The sequence below is a fragment of the Chenopodium quinoa genome, unplaced genomic scaffold (assembly GCF_001683475.1).
Source record: "Chenopodium quinoa cultivar QQ74 unplaced genomic scaffold, ASM168347v1, whole genome shotgun sequence".
Lineage (NCBI taxonomy): Eukaryota > Viridiplantae > Streptophyta > Magnoliopsida > Caryophyllales > Amaranthaceae > Chenopodium > Chenopodium quinoa.
Window position 1 is genome coordinate 734128 of NW_018744874.1, and position 22901 is coordinate 757028.

At 35.4% G+C, this 22901-nt stretch overlaps 5 protein-coding genes across 5 annotated transcripts; 2 read left to right on the forward strand and 3 right to left on the reverse strand.

Moving 5' to 3' along the window:
• Window positions 1–2241: 2241 nt before the first annotated feature.
• On the forward strand, window positions 2242–6127 carry LOC110704997 (cell division cycle-associated 7-like protein). The gene is made up of 5 exons (XM_021882810.1): window positions 2242–3427; window positions 3908–4114; window positions 4249–4332; window positions 4942–5071; window positions 5381–6127. Exons 1-5 carry the CDS (start codon window positions 3033–3035, stop codon window positions 5714–5716), a joined length of 1152 nt encoding a protein of 383 aa, XP_021738502.1. The 5' UTR covers window positions 2242–3032; the 3' UTR covers window positions 5717–6127.
• An 872-nt stretch (window positions 6128–6999) lies between these two features.
• On the forward strand, window positions 7000–10689 carry LOC110704999 (cellulose synthase-like protein D1). The gene is made up of 3 exons (XM_021882812.1): window positions 7000–7541; window positions 7756–9366; window positions 9457–10689. Exons 1-3 carry the CDS (start codon window positions 7000–7002, stop codon window positions 10412–10414), a joined length of 3111 nt encoding a protein of 1036 aa, XP_021738504.1. The 3' UTR covers window positions 10415–10689.
• Window positions 10690–11292: 603 nt separating this feature from the next.
• LOC110704998 lies at window positions 11293–12626 on the reverse strand. Its single transcript, XM_021882811.1, has 3 exons — window positions 12272–12626; window positions 12070–12177; window positions 11293–11854 (listed from the first exon to the last, which is right to left on the reverse strand). Exons 1-3 carry the CDS (start codon window positions 12578–12580, stop codon window positions 11555–11557), a joined length of 717 nt encoding a protein of 238 aa, XP_021738503.1. The 5' UTR covers window positions 12581–12626; the 3' UTR covers window positions 11293–11554.
• Window positions 12627–18056: 5430 nt separating this feature from the next.
• LOC110704855 lies at window positions 18057–18536 on the reverse strand. The gene has a single exon (XM_021882670.1). The coding sequence runs from the start codon at window positions 18534–18536 to the stop codon at window positions 18057–18059; it is 480 nt and encodes a 159-aa protein (XP_021738362.1).
• Window positions 18537–19164: 628 nt separating this feature from the next.
• Window positions 19165–22135, reverse strand: LOC110705001 (B3 domain-containing protein REM22-like). Its single transcript, XM_021882814.1, has 3 exons — window positions 20223–22135; window positions 19995–20110; window positions 19165–19901 (listed from the first exon to the last, which is right to left on the reverse strand). The coding sequence occupies exons 1-3, from the start codon at window positions 20497–20499 to the stop codon at window positions 19641–19643; spliced, it is 654 nt and encodes a 217-aa protein (XP_021738506.1). The 5' UTR covers window positions 20500–22135; the 3' UTR covers window positions 19165–19640.
• Window positions 22136–22901: the final 766 nt, after the last annotated feature.

Sequence of the window (22901 nt, forward strand, 5' to 3'; positions counted from 1 at the left end):
ATTTTGCATAGACGGGGTATTTGTTTGAAAAATCTACAAGTAGTCAAGTACATTTCGATATACGAAGTCCATGACCTTGAAGGGTGGGTTTAAGTCATACCAAACCAGGACAATAGAGAAGAGGGAAGGGAATATGGGAATATTGTAGATGCATTCTCAAGGAATGTTGTACTTTACCAATAGCCACTTGTTCATTTTCTTCCTAGTTGATGGAGAGATTGTTATATATATTCGGGTGTGCCGTACATCTATGAGTATTTTGTACTCATTTTGATGATTGTTTTTCATTTAATCATCAAATGAAAAGCAAAAACTAACCTTGGATTAGTTGGGTGTATATAACATATTCTCCAATTGATGTGCTTGTTGTGACAAAATGCGTATTCAAAATCGATATCGTTAGAAACTTTAGATTATATATATCAATAATCGACAGATTTCTATGTAAAATCCTTATATATTCTCTTCCTAATTGCAACTTTTTATAGATTAAATGGTAATGATATATGTAATCCTTAAAATTATAAATAACCATTTAATAGAAATGCATTCACGTAGAATCGTAGATTGGTGTAATGATTGTTATACTTTGTACTATATATTACAGTATCATTTTCCTAAAATGAATTATCCATAAATAAAGTTTATAAGTAATTATACATAAGTAAAGTTTATTAGTAATTATACATAAGTAAAGTTTATAAAATGTATATCTTGATACATTAACGAGATGAATTTAATCAGATTTTAAATGACTTTCTATCATGTTATTCCACATCCCTTCTCAGTTTTCATGTGGAGAACATGGGATGTGCCAAAGTTATGTGTCACCATTATTCTAATTTCTAATTACCTAAAACCAGCTAAGTTTAGTTGGTCATAAAGGCTCATAAGTAATTTAATTTCAGTTCATTTCTTAAATTCTTTCTCTTATAAACAATTATCCAATCAATTAATTTCATTTCAGTAAATCAAAACTGGCCCTAAACTATACAAGTGCCACTTAAATTTAATTGTCAAAGCATTGTATTGAGTATTGACTATAACAACCAACTTCTTTCTTGGAGCATGGGATTTTGTATTGAGTATTGAATATTGACTATAATAACCTATCTATGTTATCCTATATTCCTATTGGACTATTGGTATATATTGCTTGCTAATTGAAAAGGTTCAAAAAGTTCTTTCTATTTTTATGTATGATACGGATTAGAAATCCTATAAAGTTCAGTTCAGCTCCAATCAGTTCAGTATATGTGAACAAACCCTTACATTGAAATATGTATTACGAAGTAGTTGACATTAAATCGTACTATATCATTATTTGACATAAATTTAAAATTTAAAATTTACGTATTTTTTTTTACAAGATTTTATACTTCCTCCGTTCTTTTGTTATTGCACCATAAAGGATTTCACGCTTGCCAATGTATTACTTTGGCTATTAATATCTTTAGTTATACTTTTATAAAAATTATAAAAAAATAATATTTTAAAAGTAGATTTTGAGACGAATCTAACTAGATGTCACATGATTATGTTATTCCTGATGGATAAATCACAAAAGACGGTCAAAGAAGATTAAATGAATAGTGTAAAAGTATTTATGGTTCAATAAAAGAAAAACGGAGGTAGTATAAATCTTGTATCACACAGTTCCAACCTAATATATTAAAAACCTACAAAAATTTCAGATAATGCATGTGTATAAAAAAAAACGAGCAAGTAAATCAGTAAGTGGACCAAATACTCTTTATTTCTGCAGTCTTAACACTCTAGACTCTAGAGTAGTCATTTCAGCTTTCAATAATTTAATTGATCATCTTATCAAATGCCAATACCAATGTAACTTATTAACTTGTAATAAATACTCCGTAGTTAAATGTGAAGAGTCAAAAGATTCAAAACTCATACGGCATAAAACTCCAAATACTCCTAGTTCATACGAGGCTACAACTCTAATGGAGGCTACAACTCTAATGGAGTGTTTGTTTATATAAATTTCATTAATATTTGCCCTTAAGTAATACAAATACTTAATAGGACTGGTCAGGGGGTTTTAATTAATCTCTATCCCTACCTTCTTGTGTATTATTAACATTTATATCCTTGTTCACCTAATCGCGTTCATTTATGTTCAACACAAATTCTTGTGTCATTGCTCATCAAACTATATACGTAGAACATCTGAAAATTAACAATCTTGTTCTTATTCATGTACTCCGTAACTTTCGATATGTACAAAATTGACTTGATTGAAGTCAAATGACTTATGAATCAAAGATGATTTGACCTACATTGAATCAATCCATTTTCCACTTCTAAATTTGCTACTTATTCTATTAAAATTTCTCATAAACAAAACCTCAAAAACAATTAATAAAGCTCATATAAAAATGAGTACCGTGTTATGTCTCTTGCCCTCTTGGCTAACTTACATGCTTATGTCTACGTGTCTAGTCCATGGTATATATCATACAGTAAAGTCATACTAAGTCAAAGCATATTAATTTTCTCACGTCCACAATGTCAACCGTTTTAAAAAAAAATAAAAAAAATTACTAATTATGCTCTATATGTTGTTAGTAAAAGACCACTAATTATGCCCTATATTGTTTGTATGCATTTATTTTTCAAAATAGGTCATATCGACAAGATCACGTATCGACAAGACGACAATATCATAAACTAGTTCGAACTAGTGCCATCATTTAACTCCAAAATATCCCTAAAACAAAAACTCCAAAAATCGAAAAAAGAATAAATAAATATTGCATTAGAAAGGCCGAAATACCGCCATTAAAAATTGTCACATTTTTTTAAAAATTTCACCCAAAATTATTTTCCCCAAAAAATTGGAAAAATGCGAAATAAAGGAGGGAAGCTTCTGGCGCCATAATACCAAAATATTCGCAATAAATATATTCTCCTTCATTCATGCACTCTCTACTCTCTGACACATTCAAACACTCCATTTTAGAGAGAGAAATAAAACCCAGAATTTAGAGAGAGAAAGCTTGGTTCAAGCAACAATGGTGATGACCTTGAGAAAAAGGGTTCCTTCAATTGCACCACAATCTGAGTCTGATTCTGAAACCCCACCAAAAAAGAAGAAAACCCAGAAAAATTCAAAATCCACTAAGAGGAGAGAGACTTATTCCTCTTCTGAATCAGAATTCAACTCAAACTCAGATTCTGAGAAGGAAAATGAGCGTTCAATTGAGTATGAGAAGATTCGAGAACAGAGGATTCGAGAAAACAGAGAGAGAATGGAGAAATTGGGGATTTTTACTCTTTCTTCTCAAGTTTTTAATGGTAATCAAAAGGTGGCTCGTCGCAAAAACCCTCCTCCTCAGAAGAAGCGTTACCCTCCTCTTTATCCTCGTGTTCGCGATCGTTCGTATGATTATGCGAGGAGGTCTTCTAGGTTTGTTTTAATTGCATTTTAGTTTTTTAATCCTATTTTTTCCCTTCATTTTCGTTAATTTCTGGGTTTGTGATGATTTTTTGTTTTAGGGTTTTGAAATGTAAATTTTGGGGATTTTTTTTATGGGTTTATCCAATTTTGTCCATTCCTTTGTGGGTTTGTTTATTTTATGTTTATTTAATTCATCGTCATTTGGCACACAAATATTTTGTTGATTTACATACAAAATCTGGGTTAAAAAAGTGTAAAATGTGAGTTGAGAAGTTGGTTGAAAGTATGTAAATTGTTACATTTTATAATTTATATGAGAAAAAGGTTAATAAATCGAATGTTTAGGTAAAGTATTAAAGATGTGAAATAAGCTGATTGAATTTGTGTGATTGGTGTATTCTATAAAAAGTAGTTTGTTGGGTTGATTCTTGATTAATTGTAGTGAGTTGTAACCTCTGGTTTTTTTATTTTGATGGTAAACATTTGCAGGTTGAAGGAAATGGAGACTGAGAAATCATTGAAAGAGATGGGAATTTCGATACCGGAAGATTGGACGACCGAGGTTTATACTGAAGAAGATGAGAAGCTTTTGGGTGATTGCGAGACGATTTGGAGCTTGGAGTTGGAGGCTGATGGTCTAGACGAGGACGGTGACCGGCTTTATGATCTTGAAAGGCCACCTTGTCACCAATGCAGGTCATTTTTATAAAACTAGAGATATCAAGTGTTTGAATTTACTTGTTTGGGTTTGTTCTAAAGTTCAATTTGATCACTAAATTGTATTGAGTTTTCGGATTTGCTGATTACTTCAATGATTCGTGGGGTTGCAGGCAAAGGCGTGCTGGGAAATTTACCTATTGTGGTAAATGTAGGACTCCCCATGGGCAGATATGTGGAGAATGCTTGTACACTAGGTGATTGTTGCTTCATTTTATATGTACAATTGATTTTCAATCCCTAACTTACCAGATAATACTCTTAGGAATGCAATTATATGCTACATATGTTTTGGTCAATTTTGCATATTGAGTATTGCTCCTCACATTTTAGGATATGTTACTATGCTAGGCATGCATTTGGTCTAATTTATTGGTTGAAAAATAATGGGGTTAAAAGAACAAGTTAATGGTTCCTTGAGATTTAGTACTTTTTGGCAATTGGTGAATTTTTTCCCATTAATCCATTATGTAGAAGATGTTTATATCTTGTACAACCCTGTATAAGGGATGCTTATATAGGCAATCAGCGTTTTTCCTTTGGAAGTGTTTGTGGAAGCGGTTGTCTCATATCTGTTGTATTTTAATGTTTGAGGGCTATGCTTGTCTCAGTTGATATGTTTGTTTGCATGGAATTTGTATGGTATCTGAACTTTCTAATCACTGCTTGTTTTCAAGCTCTAAAAGCTTGATTAACAAATGACTGAGATTCCTGTAAAGTTAGTAACTTACATTTGTCTTTGTTGCTTTACATTTATTTTTATGAATGACTGTCCTAAGTTGTGCTACTCTGCTACATGTCTATAGGTATGGAGAAAATGTTCTGGAAGCTCGCCAAAATCCAACTTGGTCATGCCCAGCTTGTCGAGGGATGTGTAACTGCAGCCGGTGCCGCCGGACTAAGGGATGGGATCCAATCAATATTCCACACTCTAAGGTTCAATTTAGACCTCTTAGAATTATCTTTGATTCTCCTAACTATTTTTTGCAAACTTGTGTTGATAGTGTTGACTGTTGAGTGCTTGAACATTGCTTTCTATACACTTATGGGAGACCTAAGCCATGCATGTTTGTTTTGTTTTCCTTTCCATGCCCAATCCTACTTAACCTATTATGTGCATCCGTGACTTGTTGCCTCAGTCTAAAAAATTGCTCTCTTAAGGGAAGCATATTTTGAAAGTTCCGGTTTTACATATTTGAGGTGCAGACCCTTGCTGAGCCCTGAGGGCAAATGTTCCTTTTGTAGGTCATTGAATCAGGATTCAAATCAGTAGCTCATTATATTATCTTAACTCGACGTGTTGGTGCTACACCAAAAGAGTTGAATGATGGAGCTGAGGTGGTTGATTTAACACCGGAAGAGATAGCAGCAGCACCACGTGATGAAGGCTCTGACTATTCTGCTGAGTGGTCAGGAGCTGAATCTGATGATTCTGACAGTGAGGATGAGACAAAGGGTGATAAGAATAACGAGGAGCAGCCTGATAAGAATGATGAGGAGCAGCTTGAGGAGAATCAAGTTGCTTCTGCTGCGAAATCTATCGAAGCTGCTGTTGCTACTGATAGAGATGAAGTTCTTTAGGAGCTTAATTGTCAAAAACTTGCATCTTTAGCCTGAAATGAAGATTGTTCACAGCTTCTTGGTAAAGTTGATACAATAGATTAGCTAGAGTTGCAGTAGGTTTAGTCTTTTGATCTATAGGAGTTCTTGAAGCCTTTTACCCTTATTTGGCTAGTATATACTAGAATTTCCGGTGTAGGATAATGCTGGCTTTACCTGTTTTAGGAAGTTGCATAACTTTTGCAATGAAGTTGCTTATGCCTCCTTGGCAGCTTCTTATCCTTGTATATTTTTAGGTTGTTTGCTTATTTTCCAATTGTCCCGGTTAGCTCGATCTTTGTTTTGGTTTTTGGATTCTTGGGACCCTGGGAGTCAATTTTGTATATAGTTATTTCTTGTTTCCAATGAAAGGCTAAGTTTTGTATTGCATTATTTGACAAATCCAAAACAACTGATATGAAGTCTGCAAAAAATTACCTGAATAAAGCTTAAAGACTAGTGAAATTGTTAGCAAAAAATGAAGTTTGGAGGTGATTAGTAGTTTAGATTAAAAATAATGATTTAGTTTAATGTTTACCGTAATTCTGATGCATTTTCTACTCTGCAAGGCAACAACTTTGTAGAGTATGGAGTATTATTGTTCATTTTTATTCATTTATTTATTTAGAATTGTATGCATTTTTCTCTGAATATATGTTCTTATTTCCGTGATAGACTGATAATATGATAGTTTTTGCTGGCCTCAACAAAAACTGTGATTTTTATGTCGATGGAATGTTACTTGGATAAATTTTTTGTTTACATAGAGGGTAATATAGAAGAGATTTGATCTCGAGAACACCGTTTAGTCGTTTACCAAAACAATAACACAACCTTTTTTTATATTCTATGGTAGATGGAGGCAAATATAAGATCATTAAAATATAGTCTCTAACGAGTTACATGGAGAGTATTTTGGTTATAAGAAAAGAGAAAGAGAAAGGATGTCATACCTCAAAATGTGGAAGCAGATTTTCTATTAATAAGCTAAAAAAAGAAAGAATTTGAACCATAAAAATCATGCTCCTATATTTGGGTACTTTTTATTAAACCAATAATTAATATTTGCACGAGAAAATGCATGAAAAAACAGCATTTTGACCTGAACTTTCATTGTTTTTCATCACAAAATTTGTATTTTCAAGCATGAATATCATACATAATTTGTTGCATATGCATATTATAAGGTGATGACAATAGGAATTCATATGAGATCAGAAACTTAATTCACCAAAAAGATCAAATTTATATGGTATGCATGTAATATGTCATCAACTAGCCCACCAAAGAAATCATCATCTTCAAATAATGCTGGGAGGCCACCACAAGCAGTAAGGTTTGGAAGAAGAACATCAAGTGGACGTATACTCAGCCTGTCTCGAGACGACGATACAATGTCGGTTGACATGGATTACACGGTGGTGATGCCACCAACACCAGATAACCAACCAGGGGTTGAGCAAGGAACAGGAAGAACCTCTAACTCTTCGGCTTCTGCATCTCGTTCCAGACTACAATCCCAACGAGATAGCAATGGTGGATCATCTGGCAAGTTAGATAGAAGAGTATCAGTATTGAAATCCAACAATAAGTCTATGTTAATGAGAAGCCAAACAGGGGATTTCGACCATAATCGATGGCTTTTCGAGACTAAAGGCAAGTATGGGATTGGGACTGCCTGTTGGTCGGATGAAGAAGCTTATGATGCTACCACTGCTGGGATGACCATGGAAGATTTCACTGACAAGCCGTGGAAGCCCCTTACACGAAAAATCAGCGTTCGCCCTGCTATTATCAGCCCTTACAGGTACCTTAGTCCTTAATCAGTTAATCCTTATAATAATGACTTCCAAATTATGTTCATTTTTATGCTCATCATCTATTACATTTGCACAAGGAATGTTACATTAAAAATAGTCATATTATCTTTAATTTTCTTATAAACATGCATCATAAAATGAAGTTTAGTATAGGTAATGTAGTCATCAAATTGTAATAAGCAATTTATTAGTTCAGTGTAGGTTACTAGTGGTGATACGGATGGTAGCGCTGGTTTTATTTCTAACTTGGCGTGTGCAAAACCCGAATGAAGATGCACTATGGTTGTGGGGATTGTCTATTGTGTGTGAGATTTGGTTCGCGTTTTCTTGGTTGTTAGATCAATTGCCAAAGCTCAACCCCATTGATAGAGCTGTAGACCTTGCAGCTTTAAAAGAGAAGTTTGAGCACCCCTCCCCTTCTAATCCTCATAGTCGGTCCGACTTACCGGGTGTTGATATATTTGTATCCACTGCTGACCCTGATAAAGAACCCCCTCTTGTAACTGCAAATACTATATTATCCATCCTTGCTGTTGATTATCCTGTGGAGAAGATCTCTTGCTACATTTCTGATGATGGTGCTTCCATTTTAACTTTCGAGGCAATGGCCGAGGCCATAAACTTTGGGGAGCTTTGGGTGCCTTTTTGTAGAAAACATAACATAGAACCAAGAAATCCTGATACTTATTTCAACCTGAAGAAAGACCCTACTAAGAATAAGAAGAAGCCGGATTTTGTCAAGGATAGAAGATGGATTAAAAGGGAGTACGACGAGTTTAAGGTAAGGATTAATGGGTTGCCGGATGCTATTAAAAAGAGGTGTGACATGCTCAATTCAAAGGATCAATTACAGAGGAATGTTAGTACTACATCTAGTGATAAGGATGGAAATAATGGGGGTAATAATCATGAGCAAAGTGAGGTGCAAAAGGCGACTTGGATGGCTGACGGAACGCATTGGCCAGGGACTTGGTATCAGAAGGCTCCTGATCATGCTAAAGGAGATCATGCAGGGATATTGCAGATAATGAGTAAAGTCCCTGAAATTGATCCTGTTTTCGGTCTTTGTGATGAGAAGAAACTCGATTTTAGTGGTGTAGATATTCGTCTTCCTATGTTTGTGTATGTATCTAGGGAGAAACGACCGGGTTATGATCATAACAAAAAGGCTGGAGCTATGAACGCCTTGGTGAGATCTTCAGCTATACTTTCGAATGGGCCGTTTATCCTTAACTTAGATTGTGACCATTATTTCTACAATTCAATGGCTATTAGAGAGGGAATGTGTTATATGATGGATCGTGGCGGGGATAGGATCTGTTATGTACAATTCCCCCAACGATTCGAAGGCATTGATCCATCTGACCGATATGCTAACCATAATACTGTTTTCTTTGATGGAAATATGAGAGCTTTAGATGGTCTTCAAGGTCCTGTTTATGTAGGAACAGGGTGCATGTTTCGACGATATGCACTCTATGGTTTTGATCCTCCAAGGGCTAATGAGTACACAGGCTTATTTGGGCAGTATAAACAACCAAAATCGAGTAATGTTCATGAACACTCTGATCAAGACGAAGAATCAACATCTGATACACAACGTTTAGCACCACATCCTGACTTAGAACTACCTAAAAAGTTTGGAAATTCAACTATATTTACTGATTCCATTGCTGTTGCTGAATACCAAGGAAGACCTTTAGCTGATCACATATCAGTTAAAAACGGCCGCCCTCCAGGTGCTTTAATCCATCCTCGTCCTCCTCTTGATGCTCCTATTGTTGCAGAAGCAGTTGCTGTTATTTCTTGCTGGTAACATCACTCTACAAACACATTTTCCCCTCATTTTTTAGTTATCACTTTTGTTAGGCCTGATTTTGTCATGAATTTACATTTGTTTAGGTACGAAGATAATACTGAATGGGGGACAAGGATAGGATGGATCTATGGATCAGTGACAGAAGATGTGGTGACAGGATATCGGATGCATAATCGTGGATGGAGGTCAGTATACTGCATAACAAAACGTGATGCTTTTCGAGGGACAGCACCAATCAACCTCACTGATCGATTACATCAGGTTCTTCGTTGGGCTACTGGTTCAGTGGAAATTTTTTTCTCTAGAAACAATCCTTTAGTAGCAACAAGACGCCTTAAGTTCCTACAACGAGTCGCTTATTTCAATGTTGGGATTTACCCTTTCACTTCTATCTTCCTAGTAGTTTACTGCTTTCTACCAGCTCTGTCACTTTTCTCAGGACAGTTCATAGTACAAGGGTTGAGTGTTCCTTTTCTTAGCTACCTTCTTACTATAACCGTCTGTCTTATGCTCCTTTCCCTCCTCGAGGTTAAATGGTCAGGGATCGGATTAGAGGAATGGTGGAGAAATGAGCAGTTTTGGCTCATAGGAGGCACCAGTGCACACTTTGCTGCAGTCTTACAAGGGCTTCTGAAAGTTGTTGCAGGGGTTGAAATTTCATTCACTTTAACCTCCAAGTCTGCTGGTGAAGAGGAAGATGATATGTACGCCGATCTTTATATTGTGAAATGGACTAGTCTCTTCTGTATGCCCCTCACCATCATTGTCATCAACATGGTTGCACTTGTGATCGGGTTTGCGAAAACAGTCTATAGTGTCATCCCACAATGGAATAAGTTTCTTGGTGGATGTTTTTTCAGTCTTTGGGTGTTGGCTCATATGTACCCTTTCGCGAAAGGACTGATGGGAAGGAGAGGAAGGATGCCTACAATAGTGTGGGTATGGTCTGGATTAGTTTCTATTACTGTATCTTTACTTTGGATTACTGTTAGTCCTCCTCAAGGTAATGTGAGTATTTCTAATGGTGCTGTTAAAGTTTAGAAGGGCAGATATTGTAATTGTTCAAAACAATAAAAACTGAAACTTTCTTTTTAGTTTAAGATGTAACTATGTAAGAACTAATTTTCAATCCCGTGCAATGCATGATGAGCTATTAGTCATTTAACTTTTGTAATAATAGTTTGAATATATATAGAACTTTTGAAATTCATAAGTTGATATCTCTTATTTGCTCCTTTGTTTATGTAATTGTGTTTCTTGTTTATATGATTCTTTTTGTTGTTCATCTTATCTCCCATAGTTGTTTTTCACCTTTCTCTCATTATTTCAAAGTGTTTATCCCATCTTCCTTCCTTTTCTTCTAGAGATTGTCATATACAATCGGGTGCACCATACACCAATCAATGAGTATATATATTGTTCATATTTTGATGATTGTTGTCCAATTAATCATCAAATGAGAGCAAATTAATCTTTTGGGTTGGTATACGGTGCATCAGGGTGTATTTAACAAATTTGATTTTCTTCAATTGATTTTGTACAAAGTGTTTTCCTTTTATATATATATATGTATATATATATATATATACACTATGCAATCGATCTTACTGAATAAATAAGCAGAAATATGGATTGGAGAAATCTTTGTGGGATATAATTGCGTATTAACAGTATGAAATGAAACTCTTCAAAAGGTCTAAAATGGTTGGGGAAAAAAAAATCTTCTTTATTACATGATAGTTGAGCATACAACGTTACGATACACGACTTAAATGGTCCCCTTTTAATAGAATACAATACGTTATACATATTGTGCAATCCACGTGTTATAACTCTTATTCGAACTAAACATAGTTATTTTATCGGAGTACATCATTTGGAAAGTCACAAGAAACGCTATTAAATTCATGATAGTAAATTAACATTCATCCTTGGTTTTGTGGTCTCTGAAATGACTTGTAATCTTCAACTAATAACATACACAAGTTGTGCTTGCTCTTGGAACCAATGCAATAAATTTGTACTATAATCAACTAATCAAGCATTACAACAAATGTTATACATAATACATAGTTTCTATATATTCTATTTCCTTGTAAATTTGATCCTGTAAAACTGACTTTTCTATGGATAATTAGTATAATTTCCCAACTCTTTTGTTGATATGGTTCTATTCAATGCTTACAACAAACCATTAGTAAATGTATTCTGAAGACCAGCGAAAAGATTGAAAAGGGAGAAACGCCTCATGTTTTTCATTTCGTACCATGAGTTAAGTACCTCCCCATTTTTATCTGTGCCTGAAAATGTTAGCTGAATGTTAATTGTACAGTCTACAGAGCCACCTTTGTCTTTGCACGTCGAAGATGTCACAGCACACTCTTTGTTTTCATGGCATACTTGATAATCCTTGTTGCATGAATCGCACCCAAACGTTTTCCAGTACAAGTTTTGGAGTGTACCCTTTTCAAAATCAAGTACCTTAAACACAAATTGACATAAATATGATATTAGTGCACTGTAAAGTTATAACCTTTGGCTTGTATGCCCTGATATATCATCACGACTTTAAGTGTAAGTCTTAGGTGAGATCGTCTCACACTGATTTTACTGTGACACATTAAAAGTTGTCCGAAGAAAGTAATTATTAGTCAACCTAAATAATATTTTTGCAAGAATTCAGAGATGGAGCTTACAAGAGTAAATGTTGTTACTATGTTAGTACCATCTGCAACAAAAACTGGTGGTGATCTTGCAGCATACTGTCTTCCAGCAAAGGCTACCATATATCCGCCCGTTGTTTCCTACAAATAAACATTTTCTCATGATCAGAACATTTGCATAAATATTAACCAGCTTGAAAATTCATCAATCATCCAACAGAGAGGGTAAACATACAGGGCTGGAGGTGGAGTTGACAGTAAGAAGGGAGATTTCGTCAACTCTAGGCCTAAAGACCGCGAGTTGAGCTTTGTTAGCAAGCTGAAGGCGAGAGTCACAAGGGGATAACTGAACTTGATCAGGAGCAAAGAAGGATTCCTTAGACGAAAACGCGATGCCAAATGTAAAACCATCCCATCTTTGCACCTTTGCATCAGAGCATGGATCATGCACTGGGTTTGTATCTATTGCCTTTGTTATAGGTGTTATGATCATAACAAATAACATTAACACCACTTTTTTTCCTGAATCTCTGAATAATTCCATGTTTTTTTCCTTGTGAAAAATTTGGCTTTTCTTTCTTTAATCTTCACTTCCTGATCACAAACTGAAACTTAGTATCAGGTTTCAGAAGATCAGAATTTCAGAAATATGATAATTTACAGATTTTGATTTGTTAAGAATAACTTTTGAGAATTAAATGACACAAGTAACATCAATTTCTGTGACAACAATATTTTTTAAATTAATTTGTAGTGAGATTTAATTTATTGAATAAGAGCCTTGAAAAATGAGAAAACTTACCAGTTAATCCTCATTCATTTGTTTGAGAATTTGATTTCTGTTGATTTTATTATTACAAAAAACTGAAAAAAAAAATTGCAATTATTTAGGCTGGCAAGGTGGATCATGTCCTAGAAATAGTTTTTATTTTTACAATAGGCTAGAAATAGTTAGATGTACACATGCTTAGGTGTGCAATTTCCTTGCATTTAACCTTTCGATTGACCATAGACATATGTTACAGAAAATTCGGTTGAAAATTATAATCAATTGTTACGCACATAGTGTAATTTGAATTGGTGATGACCAATTTTGGATATGGATGGAAACTTGTGTGGAAGGATATAAGAAAATCAAATACTTGAACTAGTTTCTTAATAATTACTCCATATATTTCCCCAATGACCCAAAATAACTGCTTATTATTGTTTTAGGAAACTTTAATACTTCGTAATTTTTTTCTACTTAGAATTCATACTTAGTATATATGATGATTAAAAAATAATAATAATAAACTCATGAAAGTTTTTTTTTGGGTTTAAAAAAAGGAAATTTTGAGTTTTACCACCAAAAAATTTCAACAAATTGTTTTTTACCACCTACTATTTTCAATCTTTTATTTTACCACCAAATAAAAAAATTAAAGTTGTTTTTTACCACCTTTACCTAATTCCGGTGACTGAAAAGTGCTGTGGGGCCCACCCTTTTTAATTTCCCTCCAATTTTATTTACACCCACCCCGATTTTTTCTTCTGTTGATTAACCCCAACCAACTTCATTTAATTCCTCTAACTTTCTCACCTTCCTCTCATTTAGTACTCTGAATTTCACTCCTCTTCTCACTCTTCTGACCCTAAATTTTCCTCTTCCCATTTGAATTTTGATGTTGCTGTTGGAGTAACGAAGAGGTGGCACCACAGAAACCGTACAACTCAGCTTCAATTCGTCACTTTCAACAAGGGGGGACCTAAAGTGTTGGACTTTACTGACATAGATTCGAGATTCTGACAAAGCAAGGTACTTTTAGCATCTTAACTGTAGTTAGTGTGTGTGATTGTGGTGTAATTGTTGATTTTATATGCTAAATATGGGGTGTTGTGGACTTTGTGTTGATTAACCCTAAAATTCGAATCTTAGACATGTGTGGATGCATTATGCTGTGATTACTGTATAATTAAAAATTAGGGTTATATATTGTTGGTATGTGGATTTACCATTGAGTCTGTGGTTAAGCTTTGACCTGATTGATATATTAAGTGTTTAAAGACTTGTTTGCATTGAACACTGTGTAAAGTATCAGTTACATTAATTAATGAATTATTTGGGACTAAATTGAGTTATGTTATGTTTATGTGTTGTGTGTGTAGCAGAATGAACAAAGTCCAACTTAAACTGACATTGGGTGGTGCTTTTATACCTTCTTTAATTGGAAAAAAAAAAGAAAGAAAAAGAGGCTATTAAGCTGGGATGGGGGATGGGTATACTGGAAGAAAAATGTGAATCCCTCCAAGATTGATGTGCATTTTATAAGAGAAGCTGCTGTCCATGGGTTTGTGTCTGTTAATGTACAAGTCCCTACTAAGTTTAGTTGCTGGTATAGACAAAAGGGGAGGACATTTACAACTGGTAAAAGGGAGTTGGTGAACAGTGAAGAGATAAAAGGATTGTTAGATACAGTGAACGGGGAGGGAGTTATTGAGGTGTTTGTCACAAGTGGGGAACCAATCCAGGCCACTCCCATTACACCTTTTCATATTTATGATGGGAATTCTATGAGTGCAAAAGAAAGAAATAAGTTGAGTAAAGATCCATTTGTGCCCAAATTAAAGCCCAACCCAGTTACTTCCAGCCCAACAATAAAGGCCCTTACTGAAGAACCACTTAGGAGAAGCCCTAGATTATCTGTTAAAGGTAGGGATAAGGTTGATGCAGCAGCTAAGAGGTTTAGTGCTACAGATAAGGGGAAGGGAAAACTAGTTGAAGAGGAGGTGGAAGGTAGTGAGAGGAATACAGTAAGTAGGGAGTTGTTTAAGGATGGTGAAGGGGACTATAATCTTTCAGATTTGTCTGATAGTGAGCTTAGTGACCCTGATGTAGATTGGAGTGAAGGAGAAGAAGAGTTTTATGATGCTGTTGATGATGATGAGTGGGTGAGACAGAATACAGAGTTGGTGAACAGGGAAGTGATTAGGTGTTTCAGTGAAGAGAAACAAGATTTGCAACAAAAACAAGCTGGTGCAGGAACTGAGATTGAAAGGCATTTGAGGGAGATTGATATCAGTTTCCAGCAGGAGCAGGAAGAGGATTCTGATGAACTTAGGAGTGTTCATAGTGATTCTGATGTTGAGGAGTGCATAGGCCCATGGTTTAATGGGGAGACTGATTTTGGAAAGCCTATTCAGCTTGTGCAAGGGCTGAGGTTCAGCAATGTGTATGTACTCAGGAAAGCTTTGAGAGTTCATGCTATAGAAAATAGGTATGAGTACTATTTTCTTCATAATGACACCAAGAGGCTGACTATACATTGCAAGAGGAGGTGCAACTGTGTGTATAACAAGAAAACTTGTAGGCTGCCTAAGTGTGTGTGTAGGAAGAGTGTTAAATATCCATTTAAGGTGTATGCTGCAAGATTGGTGAAGTCAGAAACTTGGCAAATCAAGTCACTGAGATTGAAGCATCTTTGTATGAGAACAAAGATGAATAAGAAAGTTACAGATGAGTTCTTAGCTGATAGATACTTAGAGGAGTTTAGAAGCAATCCAACTTGGAAGATTAGACAAATACAGGAGAGAGCTTTGACTGATTTGGGAATTAAAGTGAGCTACTTTAAAGCTTGGTTGGCTAGGTGTAGGGCAAAGCTAATTATTTTTGGGTCTTCAGCTGAGCAGTATGCCAAGGTATGGGACTATGATAAGGCATTAGTGGTGCACAACCCTGGGACTGGTTGTGTGGTTGTTGTAGATGGGATAGAGCAGCCTGAACCCCCTCTTTTTTTGAGAATGTTTGTGTGTCTTGCACCATTAAGGGATGGTTTTGTTAGTGGATGCAGACCAATTATTGGAGTAGATGGCTGCCATCTTAAGGGTGCTTACCCTGGCCAAATTTTAGTTGTTGTAGCTAAGGATGGTAATAACCACATATTTCCACTAGCATGGGCAACTGTGGAAATTGAGAACAAGGACACATGGTCATGGTTCCTTGAGGCATTGGTAGACAGCATTGGAGGTCAAGATGAAGGTGAAGGGTTGACTTTTATGTCTGACAGGCAGAAAGTAAGTTGATAAATTTCCAGGTTGACTTTTATGTTTTTTTAGTTTGAGATAGGTGTAGCATACTAATTATTGTGTAACTTTTTTTGTGTAAATGCAGGGCCTGCTAGAAGCATTTGAGAATGTTGTACCTAAGGCTGAGACTAGGTATTGTGTTAGACACATCTGGTCTAACTTCAAACAACAATTCCAAGGATCTCTATTCAAAGAGCTATTTTGGAATGAAGCTAGGGCTTACACTCAGGTATAATAGTTAAATCCTCCTAGTTTTGTTGATTGTGAGTTTCTGGTTTTGGTTAGTTCCATTTGATTTTTACTGTGTGTGTCTTAATTTAATATTATAATGCATATGGTCAGACTGATTTTGAAGTGGCTATGGAGTCTATAAACTTTTTATCTGAAGAAGCCTATGATTACCTAGCAAATATCCCCCCAACATTGGTCTAGACATGCATTCTCCCCAACATGTAAGTCAAACATGTTGTTAAACAATTTGTGTGAGACTTTTAACGCTATTATAAGGGATGCTAGGGATAAGCCAATCTTAACACAAATGGAATGGCTTAGAAGATACATGATGAAGAGGACCAATGATAAATGGATGGCAGCCTCTGAATGGGAAGGGTTGTGTGTTCCTTATGTGAAAAAGGTGTTTGATGGGTTGGAAAAGTATGCAAGGACATGCACTGTTCAGTCAGGTAGGGGTGAGCTTTATGAAGTGGAGTATAAGGATGATACATGTGTTGTTAACCTTGAAGCAAGGACATGTACTTGTTACAGATGGGATTTGACAGGATTGCCCTGTGTCCATGCTTTTGCTGCTTTGGTGGATAAAAGGGTTGATCCAGAGCTTTATGTCCACCCATACTACCACATAGAGACTTACCTGGATGCCTATGAGACTCCCATTCAGCCCATGCCTGGAGCCAAGCATTGGGATAAGGTGCATATGAGAGAGCCTATGCCTCCAGCTTTTAAGGTCCAACCTGGGAGACCAAAAGCTAAAAAGAGGAAGCTTGAACAAGGGGAGGGGAGTTCTGCACCTAATTCAGAGAACAAGAAAGTGAAGAGAAGGAATCAATGCAAGAAATGTGGGGGTTTTGGCCATTATGCCAAAACTTGTTCTCTAGATCATGCCCCTACACCAGTTCAAGTTTAGAACACAGCACCATCAGGAGGTAGGCCAGCATTGGACAACCCTTGGATGAAGGAACAGAGGAGGAAGAGTGAATTGAGAGCTATGAAAAAGGTAAATTCACTTACACTATTTTTGATACTTAGATTGTCATGTGTACTGTACCTATTTATTGATTATGAATGTATGTATACAGAGTGCAGCATTAGGAGCTACTGCAGGACCCAATAGCATTGGAATCAATAAGTTTCCTCAAGAATTGGCAAAAGAAAAAGCAGTTGAGGCATCTTCTGCTTGTAATGCATCTCAGCCAACTGAGCAAGTGCAGCCTTCTACAATGGAAGCATCAGCAAGCCAGCCCATGACTAGGAGCAGAACAAAGCTTACTGAAACTTCCCACACCTCAGCCTCTCAGCCTCTTCTCAGACAGCAGAATACCAGGCACAAGTTATCAGTATCAAAGGGTTTACATCAGCATCAATTCATGCACAAGGATGATATGTGGGAACTTGGCCATGATATGTAATTTACTGCCTTAAATTTGGTTTACTGTAGACAGACAAGTGGTTTTTTTTTTTTTTATTAGTTTGCTTAAGTATTTGAACAACTAAGGGTGGCAAGTCCATCATTTTGTGCACTTAACTATTTGGAATGAACAATATTAACTAGGGCAGGAACCCTGATTTTGTAGTATGTTGAACCACTTCTAAAATATAATCTGATCAGCACCTGTTTATAACATTTGCATATGTAATTAGATTCAATTATTTTCATTTCAGTGCATAACCAAATTTTCATTTCATTTCATAACCAATACAACAATAACACAACATCCTTATAACAATTTCACAATCAATTGTTCCATTCCTAAAACTAAACCAACAAAACAAATAACAACAAACACAACAAACAGATTCATAGATGATGTCTTCCTGCCTTCAACCTCCTGTGTCATCTTTTTCCTATCAGAGCTAAGGGCCTTGCATTTCAATTTCAAGCTATCAATCTCATTCAGCAAGCATCTTCTTTGTCCACAAAAATCATCAACTTCTCTCTTTAAGTCAGCATGCTCACCCTTCATCAACTTCTTATCCAATAGCAAGTTGTTAATTACTTCAGTTTGCCAACTTGTGCCATCTGGTTGATCAATCCACTCAAATGATTTACAGCCCCTTGATTCAGTCACTGGATCATAGAATTTGCAAGATCTAAACTTCCTCCCAGGATTTTCCCTAGTCCAAGAAGTTAACCTTGCAAAGGGTACTCCACATTGGCATTTCCTCTCTTTTGAAGGAGAAAAACTTAAGGAAGACATTCCTTCTGCAAAATGACACTTAGCAACTTCAATAGTAGTACATAATCACCTTAATTAGCTTTCCATACACCTAATTTCTATTAACAATCAGTAACTCATAAAACCCCCAATTTCAATTTTAATATGAACCCTAATTTAATAAAAACTGAATGTGGGTTTCAATTGCTAACTTGTTTTGACCAAATTCTGGATTAATAACCTCTACATGAACGAATGAACAAATTAATTGAATCAATCCTTTTATTTAATCAGCTAATTAAACTTGTGCATGACATACCTTAACTGCTTCAATTCCCACTGCTAAAGCAAATTCGTTTTCAAATCTTTAGATAACTGATGATTTATGGCTGATTGCTTGATGTTATTGCAGTACATTGAGAGAATTGGTATAAATCGAATTTTTGGAACAACAAATGATGAACTAGGGGTTTTATAGGATAGAAGATCGTGATTGAAAAGGGTAAAAATAAAAAAGTATCCGTTTTAGTGGGCCCCACAACACTTTTCAGTCACCGGAATTGGGTAAAGGTGGTAAAAAACAACTTTAATTTTTTTATTTGGTGATAAAATAAAAGATTGAAAATAGTAGGTGGTAAAAAACAATTTGTTGAAATTTTTTGGTGGTAAAACTCAAAATTTCCTTAAAAAAATTTCTGACAGAAAAAGTTGTTTTTTTTTATTTTTTATTTATTTTTTATAATTACTCTGCAGAATAAGATTGTGGAGTTTTTCATATGATTATCTAAATTTATTTATTACTCACACCAATTCCTCAACTCCCCAAATTTCATAAGTCACATCTTCATGACCTCATGCATATTAAGATAATTGTACAAAAAAAGAACTATAGATAATAATTGCACCATTAAGTTCTATTCCTAAATTAGAAACAGCTCCAGCTAAGAATGAGGACAGCAAATGTTCACTAGACTATTTATTTTACTACCTTGGGTAATATACTCAACAGATCATGTAAAATACTGAAGTATTACGCAACATAATGTTATAGAAAAACCTTGATGTACAACAAGTTGTAACTGCACCAAACAACATCAAGATGATAGCACCACATCCGATAAGGCGTTACTTGGTTGCATACAGGTCTTAATCGGTGTTAGGATGGATAATTTGAACTTTGATCCGTCGACAAGTATTTGTGGTGGAGGGTATCAACTCACAGATGACAATGTCGTCCTTCATAACATTGTTGAACATGCAGAGCTGCTTCCAGAAATTAGTGATTGCGTGCCGCCCATCTTTCCATATGGCTATCTTTCCATCATGAAGGTTCCCTTTTGGATCTTGAATCTTTATTCTGTTGCCAAATTTTAGACCATAGCCCTTTCGAATAGTGTGTGGTATAGTCTACAAAACACAACAGTTTGTATCATGTCCAGAAACTGAAGTCACGCTATGAAATGTAAACAAAAATAATGCCAATTTAAATAGAAGTGTTACCACATCCTTTCTCCCGTTGATATTTTTGAATTTTGTAACGAAAAATGGGTTGTCTGATGGGAATAAGTCTGTTATTCGTTTTTCAAGGTTCATGACATGGGATCCAGTGACTGAACCTAGAAGAACAAAAAACGAAAAAACGTTAAGACAAGAAAGGTAATCCAATTAAACAAAAATGTAGCTGGAAAGAACCAAATTTATCTTAAGCCAATGATGCATAATTCTTACGGTTACTTCCCCTGCCAAATACCCCCCCTATTGCCGAATTCATAGGTTGGTCCATGACTACTTCCTCTTCATCTTCCTCTCCTGTTGGAAGCTTTGTTTCTTCTTGAATAACAGAAGAAACAACTTTTTGCTTCTTGGACTTGTGAGAGTTTAGAATTTTTATGTCAAATGCAGAGTGTCCATCATACTTGAACACCATAAATTCTCCTCCTAGTAGTGGATAACTCGAGACAAGCATAGACCACCCACCTTGAAAAAACATGCCAACAGTCATCATAACAATCTCAGAGGACAACTTTCTCAGGGATTTTCTTGCTTAAATGTTCCAGAAATGCATCTGGAATTCTCTGTGAGCACTCAAATTACATAAAAAAAAAAAAAAAAAAAAAAAAAAATTCTCAAAAATATTCATGGGTAACTTTAAAAGGCAGAAAAGTCATATAATCAAATAACAGGCCAGCCAAAATTTCACTTCATAGTTAACTCTATGTAGGTAAAAAATGGGAGGGGAGACCATACCAGGTTCTGAGTATTATGATCTGGATGAAAAGTTCGGAAGAACTCCGGATGTTTATCCTCTGAAGAACCCATCTTTTAAGGTTTCAAAAATCTTCCCTGACTTACAAACCTCTTATCTCTCACTCTCTTTAGATACTTTGATTGGTGTCTTCAATTCTGGAGAGAAAAATCAAGAAAGGTGGTTGAGAGTTTGAGACAGAGTCATATAACTAGGTTTGAAGAGAACAAAGAAGGCAAAGCAAAGAAAAGGAGAATCATTACAAAGAAGGATGGAAATTCCTTTTTTAGTGTAGTATTATTCTTTTTAAGGCATGAAGCTTAAAATAAAGCAGACTTCTGTAAGGTCTGGATTTAAGTAGTTTCTATTAAATCTCAGCTCTCACCGCGGTGTTACCAGACTCCACATGCACTCAGTAAAACACCACAGACCTGAGAATGAGGTTGTAAAGTACAAAGGCTTCTGAGTTATCACCAGCTGGCCCCTGACTAGTCAACCTGAACTACCAAGCAGCTCTACTGAGTATTAATCAAGCATAATTCCGTTAATTATCTACAATGCTCCTTCTTTAATCCATATATATGGTGGAAAATCTAAAGACCTTCACTTATAGTATGAGCATGATTACAAAGTGCAAGCAGACAAGAAGTATGGCAAAACAAAATTGGATATTTTGAATAAAATCTAAAGTCTTCCATTCTACGTAGGAGACCAACTGTATCACTACTTCCCTAGCGTCCCACTCACTCCCATAGTTCTAGTCGTACATTCTAACACATAATATCATATTTCTCGATTCACTAAATATATATTTCCTACTATCTGTCATCACCACAACAGGTATACATGCTTCTGAGTGCAGATCCACAAACACATCCTTACCAGATAGAAACTTTACTTACAAGAGCAGTGGAATAAAAAAAATCATGTACACTTATCAAAAACCTTAGAATTCTATTGCCTTGCTCCAGTACTGATTAAATCAGAAAATCAACAGTAGAGTCCAAGCAACCAATTCTTTAACAATCATTTACCAAAGACATACCCTAATTCGTAATAAAGATTAAAAGCAGGCCACACAGCCCCTACCTAATTTTTAAAGATATGCAGATATCCTCCTAAATTTATAATCGAGGAAACAGAATCGAAATAGCTTCAAAATTACACTCACTTGGAAAAACATAAGTGCAACAACATCCTACATGGAGAAACTAACAGCCGGACTCCCACACAAGTGAATAAATGCATTCCCATATTAATTCTAAATTGAAACACCGCAAAACTTCTATACATCTACACAAAATAATTTCAATCACTCCTATAGTCCTATGAGTCTATGACCACTATATGAAATCTTCAAATCTATTATATAAATAAAGAGTTACATAATACTCATGAAAAAGAAACTTAAGTAAAGGATTTAAAGTGACCAACCTGATTTTGTTATGTGAAAGAAATTGATCAGCCAATGTAGCAACTCTTCCAGGAGTAGGATTACTTTTTTTTATTAGAGTCTGAAATGTGGAATAATCATATCATTACAGCTTAAATTTGTTTTAAACCAAAAAAATACTTCATAGTTCATAAGACCAAACTACCCATGTTGAAAGAACTATACCATTAACTGGGTGAAAAAAGAAAACGCAAAGAGAAAAAAGGGAGCATCAGCTTGCTATTTCAGCCTCACTCTAGCAAAATATTTAAGGGTGTTCTTAAGGTTAAATAAAACCTATACGCATATCTCATAATATGGGGCCTAAATCTTACTTTTCTGGGTCAGAAATAAATTAATATCTATCGGCTATCGCATTCAAACGTACCACAAAGTTTCCATCTAAGGGGTGTTAGGGACCACAACTATATTATTCAAGTTCAAATAAGGTTTAGTGATAATTTTAGCATCATTTTGGTTACACAATGGACTCATTTTCTTTCTTTAGTGAGGTGTGATAAAAAAGATTACTTTTCTCTATATTTATTGTATGACAAATCGCATTGTATTCCTAATACAAAGTGAGCATAACTGCTGGAAATTCGCTAGTAATAACTCTCTTTCAACCAGTAGAATCAACTCAACAAGCAAGCAACAACCTCGAGTAATATTAGCAGATACAGAAGTACAACTCACTCACAGCAGTAAATGCCAATAGTTGGTAAACAAA